This window comes from Anoplophora glabripennis, unplaced genomic scaffold, assembly GCF_000390285.2.
Source record: "Anoplophora glabripennis isolate ALB-LARVAE unplaced genomic scaffold, Agla_2.0 scaffold127, whole genome shotgun sequence".
Lineage (NCBI taxonomy): Eukaryota > Metazoa > Arthropoda > Insecta > Coleoptera > Cerambycidae > Anoplophora > Anoplophora glabripennis.
This window is the reverse complement of record NW_019416291.1, coordinates 561,715-577,184: the sequence shown is the minus strand read 5'-3', so window position 1 is coordinate 577,184 and position 15,470 is coordinate 561,715. Positions and strand designations below refer to the sequence as shown.

General features: G+C 33.1%; 3 protein-coding genes across 4 annotated transcripts; all 3 read right to left on the bottom strand.

The window, feature by feature from the left end:
* Nucleotides 1-4,614: 4,614 nt before the first annotated feature.
* On the bottom strand, nucleotides 4,615-9,930 carry LOC108903607 (GPALPP motifs-containing protein 1). Of its 2 annotated transcripts, none has more exons than XM_018705837.1 (4): nucleotides 9,903-9,930; nucleotides 7,549-8,637; nucleotides 5,431-5,629; nucleotides 4,615-5,283 (listed from the first exon to the last, which is right to left on the bottom strand). In XM_018705837.1, the coding sequence occupies exons 2-4, from the start codon at nucleotides 8,625-8,627 to the stop codon at nucleotides 5,134-5,136; spliced, it is 1,428 nt and encodes a 475-aa protein (XP_018561353.1). In that variant the 5' UTR covers nucleotides 8,628-8,637; nucleotides 9,903-9,930; the 3' UTR covers nucleotides 4,615-5,133. The 2 variants fall into 2 exon arrangements, with proteins under 2 accessions (XP_018561353.1, XP_018561354.1); XM_018705838.1 differs by lacking the exon at nucleotides 9,903-9,930 and adding an exon at nucleotides 9,865-9,886.
* On the bottom strand, nucleotides 8,671-9,885 carry LOC108903608 (phosphatidate cytidylyltransferase, mitochondrial). Its single transcript, XM_018705839.1, has one exon. It carries the CDS (start codon nucleotides 9,757-9,759, stop codon nucleotides 8,698-8,700), a length of 1,062 nt encoding a protein of 353 aa, XP_018561355.1. The 5' UTR covers nucleotides 9,760-9,885; the 3' UTR covers nucleotides 8,671-8,697.
* A 918-nt stretch (nucleotides 9,931-10,848) lies between the features above and the next one.
* On the bottom strand, nucleotides 10,849-13,583 carry LOC108903567 (aspartate aminotransferase, cytoplasmic). Its single transcript, XM_018705791.1, has 7 exons — nucleotides 13,321-13,583; nucleotides 13,070-13,251; nucleotides 12,200-12,308; nucleotides 11,777-12,145; nucleotides 11,526-11,691; nucleotides 11,332-11,474; nucleotides 10,849-11,275 (listed from the first exon to the last, which is right to left on the bottom strand). The coding sequence occupies exons 1-7, from the start codon at nucleotides 13,427-13,429 to the stop codon at nucleotides 11,133-11,135; spliced, it is 1,221 nt and encodes a 406-aa protein (XP_018561307.1). The 5' UTR covers nucleotides 13,430-13,583; the 3' UTR covers nucleotides 10,849-11,132.
* Nucleotides 13,584-15,470: the final 1,887 nt, after the last annotated feature.

The following is a 15,470-nucleotide window of genomic DNA, read 5'->3' as shown; positions in this document are numbered from 1 at the left end:
TTCCCAGGAACTTATTCTAGTCCGAGGCAGATTTAGACTTAGACCAGCGAGGGGGTAGAGTGGCAAAATTTTGAAGGTACTAAAATTTCAGATTGCGTGACTTTTTTTTGAAATGAAACGAAAGTGTTGGGGTTTTGAAATCAGAAAGGGCCTAGGGCGCCATCGCAATCCACCATTCAGATCAAAAATGACCTGAAGCATTTTCTTAGTTGGAGTGATTGTCGAACCCTGGCTGGTATGCATCTGTCACATTGACTCAAAGCAATGGTGTTCTATTCTACTGTACATTTCGGATGTAGCAAAAAGGTGTAGATAAACGAGATGATGGTAACCACCTCTTGCTCTGATTTAAACTACCCCGTATCTATCATACATGAATTTTCTTCATTTTACGAAAGGTTTAAGATTTTTTTATACCCCTTATTTTTCCTGAATGTCCATTATTCAAGTTGTTTTTATTAAAACTGAAAGTCGACATACACTCAGCAAAAAAATTAGAGCAGAAAAATTTCTAAAATTTTTTTATGATGTTTGGGAATAATCGAGAAAAACAAAGAAGCATCTTGAAGCTTGAAGATTCTAGTTTTGAAATCTTGATGAAAAATTTTTTTGAGCATCACGGCACCATCAAAAGCAACAGAGCAAGGCAAAGATTTAACAATTTTTTTTTCAAAACTACACAGAAATTTTTTTTCTGGCTTAATTATAATGTCAGAGTCAATTGGCCTGATTCATCAGTTTTAATTTGATTTTCTTCTATTTTCTCTGATTATTTCTCATCGAGATATCGTCTATTGAGTGAAAAGTCACCTTTTTCTTTGATCATCGATATCTCATGAACTAATGATCATACAGCGAACGGAAGGTGGGTTTTAAAAACCTGAATCAATCCTCGTCAAGAGCCTTTTGGTATGTTTAAGAAAAATTTTGTGTATACTCGGCAATCTCAGCATTAATTTGAAAAAGTGCAAAAAAATGGCTTTTTTTCTGTTTTGGAAAATCAACGACTACTTTGCAAATAAAGTGAAGAGTTCTAATGTTTGTATGTTTTTTTTTTAACTCAATACATGCCCATGAGGCCTGAAAATTTTGAAATCAATTGGTCCAACTGTTTTCCTTTCGTGAATCGTCAAGTTTTAAAAAAAATTGAAGGAGCAGGTTTATTGTTCCTTAAACATCATTTAATGATTAAGAAGAAAACATTTTTTTCACGTTATTTTTCTCACACTTTCGCATTAAATGCTCATCAAATATAGAATTTTGAAAAAAAATTCAATTTTGAAAAAATTTAATTTTTCAAAATTTCTTAAAATTTTTTTGCGTCCTTTTTTACAATTTTACATGGAATTTTTCAAATGTTTAGAAAGAGTTTTTTTTGAAATTTAAGTTTTGAAAACAAAATTTTGAATTTCTTTTATTTGTTTGCTGTACAATCATCAGGTCATGAGATATCGATGATAAAAAAAAGGTTTCACTCTATAGCCGATATCTCAATGAGAAATAATCGTATAGAAAATAAAAAAAACAAATTTTTAAGCCTAGGCTAAATGACCCCGGCATTGATTCAGCCAAAAAATAATTTCTGAGCTCATGTGGTTTTGAAAAAAAAATTGTAAAATTTTTGCCTTGCATTCTTTTGATTGTGCCGAGAATGATGCTCAAAAAATTTTTTCATCTCAAGAATTCAAAACCAGAATCTTCAAACTTCAAGATGCTTCTTTTTTCCTCGATGCGACCATTATTCACGAAGTTACGTCCTTTCAAAAATCACTAAAAAAATTCGGAAATTTTTCTGCTCCTTTAATTTTTTTAGTCTATTTTCATTTTGGAAATCCTTAACAGAAATTGTTTCATTTTAATAGAACACTTTATAATGAAATACCCTGTACAGGCAAAAATGTAACTAATGATAAATATTGTCCGGAGCCATAACGTTATCAGAAGTTTAAAGAATACCCCACATTAATATTTGTATATTAATCATAATTGGCTGTAAATTTAATTTTATCACAAAAATATCGAATCAATACAAAGGTATTTCCTTCGATATCCTGGTGATTTGTGAACTGTTAAACGAAGAGATATGTTAATATAAATTAGTATCTCAAAATGGTAAGTTTTAAAGAATTAAACCAGTGATTCTCAATAATGGAAAAATATATACGACAGAATACATTTCACTAAATTTCTCAATCATTAAAGGTAACTGAAAACATTTAATGGTACATGAAATAATCATATTAAGTTTTATTTTATTATTTTAATAGAATAATCTTTAAGAGTAAATAAATTCGCTAATGCAAAAACTATTCAGGACCTTTGAGATGGGATAATTGAAATTGTTTGAAGAAAAATTTTAATTGCTATTCTGTGATTGGTAGATTCGGACACTCATAGGTATGATTAAGCGCAAGTACCAAATGCAATTAACTACTATTATACAGTCCCCCGACATCCACAACGCCAGCATTATGGGAAGACAAACTGCAATTAATTTGCTTGTCAGTGTTTTCATTTTACAGCTGTACATGTGAGTACCTATACATTTTTCACAAAATAATTATTTTAATGACGAAAAACTTAAATTGTTATGGGGTACACGTTTACTTCAAAATTACGTTTCAGTTGGGGCACTCATCAGATTCCTTTGTCCAATGAAAGTATTTCATCTGTAGATGAAGACGAAGTGAAATACATGGAAATTAAAGTGCAAAATAAAACAGCACCTGGTGTGGCACTCGAAAACACCACTCGGTTCAACGATGAGTCTTTCCATCTGGATGAAACTGAAGGTACACAGAAACTCAGAGAACATATACTGTTGGCGAAACGTTCACAACTAAGGGTAAGAAAATTCGTTGATTTAATATTTATAAAAAAGAATCTTCTGTAGATCTTCGCCCACGACCCAGAAGACATCCTTTTCATGCTGACGGCCCTGGTTCTGCTGTGCTTCCACTTATTCTTTATGGATATGTTCATCAGGCTGACAAGAACCCGTTTTCAGACTAACAGCAGATACCAATACCTCTCTACGGTTCATTTATTCCTCGCTTTCCTCGTGTGCACCATTTATTTTTTATTAATTTTACTTCATTACAGAGACAGCCAGTACTGTGGCTAAAGAAAATATTTTCTTTTAAAATGTAAACAAATAATGGCTTTGGTATAGCATTTTTAGTTTTTTTAAATGTACTAATTGTGAGTGACAAGTCTTTTGTTCCTTATTTTTTTTTATTAAATTTATTTCAAAATGATTTCCAGTAATTATTTCTCTTATTATTTAAATATGATACGTTCACTCCTTTTTTTCTCCTATATTTATTAAAAGTATGTACAATATGTATAAATAAATAAAATATCCAATAGTTCTGTCCTGTTGATTCAAAAAGGAATGCACAAAACGCTGAAAAAAATCTGGTTTAACAGTAGTTAAGTTATATAAATATGTGAATAAAAACAAAAAGCCTGGATTTATTATTAAAGGTTTTTTATACTTAAAACTGTTATCATTGAAAGGCACAACCAAACGCAAGTCCTCATTGTTATCGACAACATAACTTACTAACTAATGATATTGTGAGAAATAACTCTGCAAGCTATCCATCCGACATTAGATTACATCTCACATCTCATCGTATTTAGCAAATAACTAAGATCATAGACAAAGACAGAAAACTAAGATCATTCGTCAGCAGAATCACGAGACATAAACAATTTCTTAGTTTTCATTAGTATGACATACACAGATCAACAATTTAGCTATCTACCAACATGTTTTGTGGGTAACTGAGACATAACCTATAAAGTATATGTCATATCTAAACGTCATTGCTACTCAATGCCTATTGGCAGTATTGACACTACTTTATTGTGCCTACTGGTAAACTATCTACAGAATAGTAGGTTGTTCTTTCGAGTATCTATTAATTTGTAAGCACTTAATCAGTAGTGCTGAGCGTCAGTAGGCATTGACTAGCAATGATGACACATACTTTGTAGGTTATGTCGGTAGGACGAAATGGACACAAATTCTGAAAAAAATTAATTTCGAATTTTTTACAAATTTCAGTCATTTGTGACAGAACTCAAAACCGATAGATTAGTGTGGATAAATATTTTTTTTCCTTTTCTAAAAAAATAATTATATAAATGACCATTAGTTATCTCTGGTCTGTTATAAAAAAAAATGTTCATGCTCAAAGCCTTGTAACAGAATGGATCTGTTTATTAGACAATAGTGTCATATTGCACTTAACAATAAATAACATGATTTGTTAAGCGGAAATGTAAAAATTGAACTGCAGTACATTTCATGTAATTTATAACACAGGAAAAAAGAAAAACTCCCCGGAATTTCTCTTCAGTAGGTACTTTGTTCTTGTATGAAAAGACAATTTTGTACAAATGCTGATTTTTGTAATTTCGCATTCATTTTGACATGAATCAACCTTAATTCAAACTGTGTTCCGCAGAACTCAGGGGTTACCCACAACCTCTGGCGGTTCTGCAACTCAGTCAAATATTCGAAATTTTGATATTAACAATATCGATACTACATAAACTACTAAATTGAAAAAAAATTATACTCTTGCGTAAAATTAGTATATTATATTATAATCAGTAAAAAATGTGTTCGAAAATTTTTTTAGGTGTTCCACAAGTCGCAAAAGTTTGAAGACCGCTGGCCTAGTGTGAAAACAAGTAATCTTTTCATAGGATCTACAATTAGTAGGTCATTCAAGCAGTAGGTACAAAACAATGCTGTGTCAGTAGGCACTGACAATGACATTTTGGAAATAACATATACCTTGTAGGTTACAACTCAATCACACTCAGAACTGTTTTGAATAGTCGATATGTTTTAATAGAACCCTTTTCACACTAATATTTGCAGTTACTGCTATTTACACAATCAGTTCCGCCCATAGTTTATATTACAATATTTATTTCTTCGATGTCAGGAGCCATAAAAAACATATTTTAGTGCAGATAAAACTTTTTGAATAAACAGGGCAGAATACATGTGATGGAATTTCACAACGTAATTTTTAATGATGAAATAAAGTGGTCAAGGATGAAGAACATGTATTGAGAGTATCATGTACCTATTCTTTGTACTTGGGACGTAACTTATAAAAACTTGGACTCCCCCGATGAGAATCTGTTATCCAGTAATTGAGCTTTTTTCAGAACTGCCTTCTTTTGCGCCTCATCGAAACGGTTGACTTGCAGGTCTATTTCTCTGCTGAATGGTCTCCTTTCGCTAGGACCGCTTTCATTCTGAAACAATCAGAAGCAGCAGTATCAGATCCCTGTACTATCTACTCTCTACATCTTATTCTGTGACAATCAGATATCATTTTCCGAAAAGTTGCAAAATTAGTGATCATATATTAAAAAGCAAAAAGTTGAAAGTTAAGAGGTTACCTTCTCATTTTTCAACTTCTTCCGGTGGATTTCCAACAAACTATCTTTTTCCTTCTTATGTTCTTTTGCAATTTTCTCCTGTTCTAAATTTCTACTATGGATGTGCTTCAATTCTGCTTCCTTCTTGAGGTCAATTACTGGTTCTATCTTGCCTTGTTTCTTTTTAGCTTTGTCTTCTGGGGTATCGGTCCACGAAGATCTTAAAGTAATTACTTTTATTCGCTTCGTACATGTCTTTAATAACTAGTAAATGGAATATTTCTCATTGTCATGACAAAAATCAAAATTACATTAATTATTATTTAAAGTATTAAATGTGAGTCTCGATAACTGAAAACGTCAAGAGTATAAGAACAATAACCTGCTTTGTAACATTCCTGCAAATATAGATATTGGTCATGTTACCACCAACGTATCAGCAATATTTTTATCAGAAATAACACAGAGAAATTACAGAAACAGTTTTAAGCTTAAAAAACAAGTATTCCAGTGAAAATACTTTTTTATTTCTCAACATGAGTATCAATAAACAAATCCTCAATGTTTATTTAATTTATACTTATTAATAATATATTTTTAATTATATCAAAAAGAGTTAATCATATGGACAATGGTCAATTGCCCTTGGAACATTTAAGATTTATCTAAATGTTTGATTATAACGAGCATTCAAATAAAAACGTGGTCGAAGTTGGCTCCGACACATTGGACGTAGGGAGTAGCTTATAGCGAGCAACTTAACCTCATTTCTCAACGAGCTGCATAGCAGCTGTCAGTTTCAATAAAGTTAATGACTATATAACTTTATTTTAAAGAATCCCCCTCCTTGTTCCAAGCACTTTTCACACCTGTTATTCAAAGAATTAAAGACATTTTCTAAGATGCTCGGGGTATTGTTAATTTCACGAATCTTGTCTATAAGTCGAGCCTGCAGATGGTTTAAATCAGGAATAGGCAGTTCAAAAATAGTGTTTTTAAGGTAAGGCCACAAAAAGAAATCACACGGCGTAATATCACATGACCTCGGTGGAAATTCATGTTCAGCATTGAGACTTATTAGTCGATTTTGGAAAACTTCCCTCAACATATTCATCGTCTCGCCTGCCGTATGTGCCCTTGCGCCATCTTGTTGAAAGTAAAAGTTTGTAATTTCGTTTTCTTCCAGCTGGTTAACAAAAGGAGCGATAATTTCTTCTCTATACCTTTGCGCAGTAAGAGTACCATTAAAAAAAATAGGTCCATAAATCCTCCTTCGATTGAGAGCACACCAAACTCCAATTTTTTGAGCGTGTAGAGGGCCCTCGACAAAAAAGTTATCTGGTTTTTCAGAAGACCACATTCTCATATTCTGTGAGTTTACGTAACCACTTAAATGAAACCAGGCTTCATCAGAAAAAAAGGTGATATTATGAAGTTCACCGTAGTTGTTTAAAAACCATTCACAAAATACAGCCCGTCGCGGAAAATCAACTTCATGAAGTTCTTGCTGACAAGTTAAACGATAGGAGAACAAACGCAAATCTTTTTTTAACACTGTGTGGCAGGTACCGACTGATACTCCCACCATTTGTGATAAAACACGTACAGAAGTTCTTGGCGCATTTTCCATTATTTGTTGGACATTTTCTTTTAATTCTTCAGTCCGCTTTTTAGGTCGGCCGCTTCCTTCTTTTCTTGTTACACTGCCCGTTTCACGAAAAACATTAACACAACGCTGAACTGCACTTTGAAAAATTTTGTACTCAACAACGCCGGGAAATTGATTTTGAAATTCTATGAAACATTCCTCAATAGAATACTTCCATATTCCATCAATCTTGCGTCCATTTCTAAAGTAGGACTCTATGATAAACACTTTTTGTTCTTGAGAAAACACCATTTTAAACGCTTTTTAAAACGAAAATATTCAAATTGATAGCGGCGATATAGCGCTTTGACAGATGACGTTTAAGTTCATTTGCTATACGCTATGCCCTACGTCCAAATTTTCAGAACCAACTTGACCACGTTTTTATTTGAACGCTTGTTATTAGGTATAAAATCCTAAACCCTGTTCAAAATCAATTTTTTTTTTTATTGACTCGAAAATTAGTACTGTTACCACAAGAAAAAACTTACCTATCAGACAGGTCTGGTCCAGCCTTGCGCCTAAACTGCCGTGGCCCCAATCCGAAACTGGCCGCTTTGGCTTCTGGTAACGTCAGCATCCACTCCTCTCTAACAGGCTGCTTATTTTCCGATGAATCCAACTGATCCATCTTCATCTTCAATGCCCTTTCTTCCAGTTCTATGTGAGCCTGTGAAAACTGTGCTCCAGCAGGTACAGGCCCATACACATCTTCGCTTTCGTCTTCCTCTTTCCCTGGTGATTGTTGCTGGAGATGTGGAGGTAGGGCAGGTCCAATAACGTTTTCTTCTTCATTTTTTAACAGACGGGGTGGTAAAGTTGGACCTATTACATTATTCTGGTTACTGCTTTCCCCATTATCTTGAGTGTCAGAACTGTCATCGTCTAAGGACGACACTGTTACAAAATGTGGTGGTAATACTGGACCGATTAAATTGTCTTCTGCGACGGGTTTAAGTAGATGAGGCGGCAGTTGAGGACCAAAAGTGTTTCCATTTTGAGATTGTTCTTCATCGCCATTTTCTGATTTTGTTGGAGTACTCGTCTCTGACGGCAAAATTGGGCCAATTGGAAGATTTTGTGAGTCGTCTTCTACAGGTTTTAAAGCTGGTTGTTCTTTATCGTTATTAGTACTTTCTGTTTTGGGGAGACTTGGACCAAATTCTTCACTAGTTATTACATTTGAATGCTCTTCAGTAGGTTTTTCTTCTACTGGTAATAAAACTGTGTCTTTTTTGTAAGGTATTGATTCTTCCTTTTTATCTTTTATTTTCTCTTTTCTGCGTTTTTTATCATTTGAGGTATCGCTTTCCCTGTGTCTACTTCTACTAGATTTTCTGTTTGATTTATCTTCAGGAGAATAATCTTTCTTTTGTTTTTTCAATTTTCTTCTTTCTGTGTGATGACGGCTTCTAGATCTAGATCTTGAACGATTTCTTTCTCTGTGACGGTAACTTTCTTTTTTACGTTCTTTACTTTTGTCATTAGGTTTCTTATTCCTTATACTCTCTGTTTTATAACGAATACCTTCATCCGAGTCCACAGAATCCGAATCGGAAAACTGATACATGTTTTTAATTCTGGAAAAAATAATGAGTTAATAAATAAATACACTCAAATGAATAGTTCTATAACATTTATTATATAAACATTTTTTTAATTTTTCTACTGCTATATTTGACACTCTTAAATAACCCGGCAGTTACAATACTCTTCAAACTTTGACTAACAGAAGATTTCCACACGATATCATTAATACACTGCTTAACAATAAGTCCACAATCTGGATCATATGCTATTGCTCTCAGAACGTCTTCAGTATCTTGTCGAAGCGTCCCTCTATTCCAAAACCTAGTTAAGGCCTTTTGAGGCCATCTTGGTAACTGATTTAAATGGTGAAGTTTAGCAATGGGGCTAACATCTTGTGCACAATTAATTGGAGGTTCATTTGGGTCAGAAACTTTGGATATTACTGCATTTTTGTCTTCCACCGATTCTTTCACCAATCTTTCTTTTAACATAGGAAAATCTACATAATCCGGTAATGACAAAATGAACGATCGATACAATTGCCTAAAACCTGGCAACTGTGCTTTTACGATATTTTCCACTTTATTCTTATTTTCACCAAAAGTCATGCGAAAATCACCACTATAACTCAAGTTTGAAATTGTGTGATAGAATTCATATTCGGTAAAAGATTCTGGCAATATCAGCAGTGCAGCATGCACAGCAGACTGTAAATTTAATTGCAATGCCGTGTCTAATTCAGAACTTAATGGTTTCTTAACAATTTCAACAGGTTTATGTAGCCTTCCAGCTAGATACAAATCAGACCACTCCAACAAATCCGTAACTAAATCATCAGTAGCCACAACACCATACTTAATCCAAATGTCATCTAATGGCACCAATGTGTTGAAATAGACTTTAGCACCAAAATTTTGTTGATAATGTGCTATTAAATTATGTCCAAAATATTTTAAACTACTATAATGTGAGGAATTGTGCTTTAAATTTGCTTCATGCCACGCACTTGGATTGTTTACACAAAATATCAAATCGATTAAATTCTCCGACTTATTTTGTAATTGTTTCTTCACAGCGGATCCGTAAGCAAAGCAAAATGTGAAGTTCTGTGGAAATCTTGATAAAATTCTCTTATAAAGTGGAGGTACTATAGTTACTCTTGTAGTCGCCATGGGTCTCCTAATATAACTCCAAATAAAAAAACATATAATCTTGTTACTACAATCGGTTTCTATTATTAGATTTTGAGTAAAATTTCTTCAAATAAATAAATTTACTTATTATAACTTAACCTAGAAACTTCAACAAAACGTACCTGTCAAACACTTATAATGTCAAAGCAGCCAACGTAAAATAATAAATGTAGTTCAATTGCACCATCAGTTTGAGCTACTAAGAATAGGTTAAAGCTCCTTACTGTGCTCAGGGGTTAAATGGGTAACTAATTACTTTATCTATGTGAATAACTATAACGTATAGAAATTGTTTTTTTGTAAATGTAGTGAATATTTATATGATACTATTGGTTTTATAAGCTACATTGCGTTCTGTAATTTAGCAACGTTTTTAACTGCGATAAATTGATTCTTTATGAGGTACGTTTACTTATATCACATTAACTACACTGCCCACTGGCTCAACTATTTTCTCGTCAAATATGTTGTACATATTCCAACCAACTATCTAAAAAACAATTTAGTTCGTTCCTTGACATTTATCTAAGAAATTACAACCATATAATTCTCACTATTTCAAATTTATTAAGTAAACGATTGTAAACAATATTAGTTTGCAAACACTTAAAGGAACTACTGAAAATGAAAAACTACTCATCCCTTATTTATGTGTATATTTTGAATACATTATTTCCTGCAGAATTGACAGACCTTTTTACCTTAATACCCTCTGCCGTCTAACGCTGACATATTAATTATTTATTAGAATTCATTTCGGTCTATAGTTCGAGTAGTAATGTACTCGAAGGGCTATATTAGTTGCCTGTCCCCAAGGATATTTATATAATGTATTATAAATATCCTTGCCTCCCCCTGTGAAACACCTATGATTTCAATGCAGCCAACACAACGAAAAACAATTGTAGTTCAATTGCACCATCAGTAGGAATTAATAAGCTATTTACCATACGTCCACTTGAGAAATTACAATTTCCATAAATTTAAATATGAACGGGTAAATCATGGGTAAATGATTTAGTGACTATTAAAAACCTCAAGGAATTCAAAAAATGAAAAACCACTTGCTTCTTATTTATAGTTTGTATATTTTGAATATCAATTAATACATGGTTAAACCTTATTTTTCTTCGAGAGTATAAATGTATGAAGATTATCACAATTTTCGCAAGTTTATAGTTAGTCGGCATGTCTAAATCTAAGTAAACCTACTGCAAGAAATTTTGTTCTACAACATATACTCTTACAATCAGTTTGACACGAAATCAGTGCGAAAAAAATTGTTAGTATGTACAGGTACATTTTCCATACAAACATAATACAACTGAATTCTTCTATATACATAGACTTTATTAGTTTACTATAGAAGTGACAGTTTCATAGATAGCTTGCGCAACATAATCCACGTTTGATGGAGTAACGCCACACATGCTTATACGGCCTGACTTTAGCATGTAAATATGGTATTTCCTGACCATATTTATGGACTGAGCCTCTGAAAATAAGAAAAATAATATTTTGGAATCGTTTCAATTACTCTGAAAATAGTACCGTTCAAGCCTGTGTAAGAGAACATGCCGATTTGGTTGGTGATGTGGCTCCAGTCCCCAGGAGTGCCTAAATGCTCTAAGGCCTCTCTCAACAACCGTCTCATTTCAATGATCCTCGACGACATAGTTTTAATGTTATCTTTCCTAAAAATAAAAATATTTACTGCTACGGTAAAGCCAAAAAGGATAATTTACCATTGGGCATATAAGTCCTGGTTAGATAATACGTAAGTAACGATTCTTGCTCCGTGACTCGGCGGGTTGGAGTACATACCTCTTACTATCAGAGTTAACTGGGATTTAACGGCAGGCCCCAATTCCGCCTTGTTCAAAACAACGCTTAAGTTACCCACACGTTCGTCTGTAAAAAATAAATTATAAAGTTCACGATCTCGTACGAAGACTAAAGTCACAAACACAATTTAAAAATTAACGCCAATACGTACTGTACAACCCGAAGTTTTTAGCAAAGGACTGTGCACAAAACAACTCAAAACCTTGCTCTACGAAAAACCTAACCGTTGCGGCGTCTTGTATCAGATCTCCCGATGCGAATCCTTGGTAGGCGGAATCGAAGAAGGGGAACAGTTTCCTCTGTTTGATAACTTCGGCGATTTGGCTCCACTGATCGGGCGTAGGATCGCATCCCGTCGGATTGTGGGCACATGCGTGAAGGATAATAACAGAAAGCTCGGGAGCATTCTTTAAGTCATCGATGAAACCTTCAAAGTCAAGTCCACGCTTCTCCTGCGACCAGTAACGGTACTCCCTGCCCTCCGCGAATCCAGCATTTTTAAAGATCAACTTATGGTTACCTATAAAAAAAAATGTTAGCTGAACGTTTATGGTAGAAAAGTGATGTACTGTACCCCATGTTGGATTACTGTAATAGAATACTTTTCTTCCTAAAACTCGCGCTAAAAATTCAGCCCCTACCCTTAATGCACCAGTGCCAGACAATGCTTGTACTCCAAAGGCCTAAAAATGTATAGATTATATATCAGCCAGCACCATTTCCAGATTGAGAGTTAATTTAATTTATCATATTTGTATGTTTTTATAATAAAAAAAATATGACGATAAATAAAACATTAATTGAATATCTGTGATTATGGATAATATCAACGGATAAATTTTATAATTTAAAAATATATTGAAACAGGTTGTGTAATGTGATCTTTTTAGTAAATACTTCTAGTAGTTGCCAAGAAATTTCAAATAATGTTACAATTTTTAAAAATAACTGGTAAATACACTTGTTTACATGAAATAATTCTAACAAGTTAATCTTGTCATATAGATAACATGAGAATTAGTGATAAGTAATACAAATGCAGTAAAAGGTCCAAGTTTTAATATAAATATTGTCTTAACATTTGTATAAAACTATTTTGATAATATTTATGTATGTTCACTATTACTATTAATTAATAAATCTCAGTTAACTACCAAAAAAACGTGTTTAAATTTCTTTACAATTATTTCAAAATCTTTTACTTAAGGAGTATCCTATTTCTTATATATATATTGATAAAATGTAACTAATTAATGTTATTTAAGCTATAAGATATGTCTAATCAATCTAGAACAAAATCAGTAACTAAATCACACCATAATAATTATGTTATTTTCATAAAAATATGTTACTTAACCAGTTTGGAATATTTTAAATGGTACAAAAAAATTATACATTAGGTAGTTAAATAACATACGATTTTTTCAAAACAAAATCTACTTACCCGTGCCTCAAGTAGGGCTGGGCTGCTTTCGCCCAAGAGCATCGTAGTAGCAGCATTACTTAAAGCATCCAAACCTAGCACTGGAAGATACTCCTTGTTTAAAGTTTCGTCATTTGCCAATGCCTTTTCTGCTGCCCGTACAACCGGTAATACCCATGGTTTTCCCTCATTGGTTCGATATGCTGTGTATAAATAATCATAACTAATAATGATATAAAAAAACCGACAGAAAAAATTATAATTTCTCTTACCTCCAACCCCCAAATTAACTTTTAAATCATAGGTATCTTCATTGAATGCTTTTGTTAAAGCGAACACCTCAATTGGTGGCCCCAATTGTACGTCAGAAAACCAAGACATTTCGAAAATCTTCAGTAATTCTTTTCAAAAAGTCTCAACTGATGGTTTTATATAAGTGAAATAATTTAACCTTTTTGACCTAATACCCCAAGGTTACCGGGGACCATTGACGTACACTAGTTACAGTTACAAAACAAATTTGTTAAGAAGACAGAAGTCAGCTGACTGCCGGTTATCAGGGTTGCCAGTTGCCAGATGAATTTTATCTATTAGCGCCAATAGATGAAAATATAGTAGCCAACAAATTTGAAATAAAAGTTAACTTTGTTAAAAAATTGTGTTAGATGACACCACGTTAAATTTTTTTAGGGCTAAACATTTTGAAAGAATATTTAAAAGTCAGACAGTACCTATCAACAAAATACAAATTGGACTGCAAAGAAAATATTTTTTAACGCAGATACAAAACAGAAATTTTATGTTTTAGCTTTAAATAAGTGACATTTTATGCAAATAATTACTACCGTCGTGTAAATAATCTTATTAGGCACAAGTTAAACAACCAGTCGACAATTTTTTTTAAAATTACCAGTCGCCATATGAAATTTTTGGCAGCCATTCCATCATGTTCTGTCGTCAAAACAGCCATAAATCGCCACATCCGGCAACTCTGCTGACTGCTGATTGAATTGGGAGTTGCATAATCTTGATATCATCACATGATATCATGGCACGAAAAGATCGTAGCGTAAGACCACAGATTACTTACACAGACACACAAAAAAAAATTGAAAACACCAGAGACTAGACCCACCTATCCTTATGTATTTTGACGCGCTGAAACCGAATCCGGAGTCAAAGTTGCTCCATCACCCTCCAGTTTTTTTTTAAATCACGAAAAACTACCCCAAAAACACGGAAAATCTTCAAATTTCGTGATTTAAAAAAAAACTGGAGGGTGATGGAGCAATTTTGACTCCGGATTCTGTTTCAGCGCGTCAAAATACATAAGGATAGGTGGGTCTAGTCTCTGGTGTTTTCAACTTTTTTTTTTGTGGGTCTGTGTTATTATATAGTTAGTTCTCTTAACTTCATATTATCTAGGTTAACTTCGACATCTTTTATGTCGGAGATCCCAGATTTCGTTTATTTTTCCAGACGTATCTAGAATTTGGGATCGGCGCAATATCGATGCACTTAATTAAAGTTTAGGAAGTTATTCAATACAAAAAGAACATGAAACTGATTTTTAAGTTGATCCTACAATGACAATGAGAGAATTTTGTTTGCTATGGTTAGTATCGATTCAGTAACAGTAGCAAAACAGACCAAGAAATAAAGGTGAAAAATCATGGAGAACTCGTAAAAATTACAGGGCGTGATTTTATTGTTGGAAAGTCTTGGGAATGATAATACAAAAGGCGTGTCATCAAATGGGTCATGAAAAAAGTATAGCGTCATTGGTTTTTATCAACAAATAGGTAAAAAATTCGTCATTTTTTGTTCTACGCATTATTGTAAAAAAACTATTAATCTTAGCAAAAAAATGTTTAACAGATGATCTAGAGAAACTCATCTTTAAAATGAGGCTTTATAAGTTAAAATTGCTTTATAAACAAAAAAGTTATTGCAAAATTAAACGGAAAACGTGCCTTTTTTAAATTTTTTTTTCAAATTTAGTTGTATACAGGGTGTTACGAAATTCGCGGGCACGGACTTTGGGATCATGTTAAGCTAGATAAGGTCATAAAAAAATGTCTCTTATCATTTTTCAATCAGACCGACATTTTTCGAGATACTGCAGTTTTAATTATCCAAAAATAATAAAGATTTTCAATTTTTCAATTTAATTTGATAAACAATTATGACAAACGAATTGTTCAAAATTTCCACCACCTGCTGCTAAACATGCTTCAGCATATTGTGCTACAGCTCGAACGGAGTTGCGTACCTACCGTCTCTGGGGTTATTTGTTGTATTATTTGAAACATACAGCTCTATAACAATTAATGACCATTCAGAAAGAATTTATCAATACTTTGACATCGATAGAGTACAGTAAAAGTACATGTCAATACAAACTGCAAAATACAATTATTCA

Excerpts from the sequence above, each read along its gene's own strand:
- LOC108903608 (XM_018705839.1), bottom strand. The coding sequence starts at position 9,759 with ATGGCGACTACAAGAGTAACTATAGTACCTCCACTTTATAAGAGAATT.
- LOC108903607 (XM_018705837.1), bottom strand. The coding sequence starts at position 8,627 with ATGTATCAGTTTTCCGATTCGGATTCTGTGGACTCGGATGAAGGTATT. Across the intron at positions 5,630-7,548 it reads GGACCAGACCTGTCTGATAG|ATCTTCGTGGACCGATACCC; the intron begins GTAAGTTTTTTC and ends AATTACTTTAAG. Across the intron at positions 5,284-5,430 it reads AGAAGTTGAAAAATGAGAAG|AATGAAAGCGGTCCTAGCGA; the intron begins GTAACCTCTTAA and ends TGATTGTTTCAG.
- LOC108903567 (XM_018705791.1), bottom strand. The coding sequence starts at position 13,429 with ATGTCTTGGTTTTCTGACGTACAATTGGGGCCACCAATTGAGGTGTTC. Across the intron at positions 12,146-12,199 it reads TTACAGTAATCCAACATGGG|GTAACCATAAGTTGATCTTT; the intron begins GTACAGTACATC and ends TTTTTTTTATAG. Across the intron at positions 11,276-11,331 it reads CTCTTACACAGGCTTGAACG|AGGCTCAGTCCATAAATATG; the intron begins GTACTATTTTCA and ends TCTTATTTTCAG.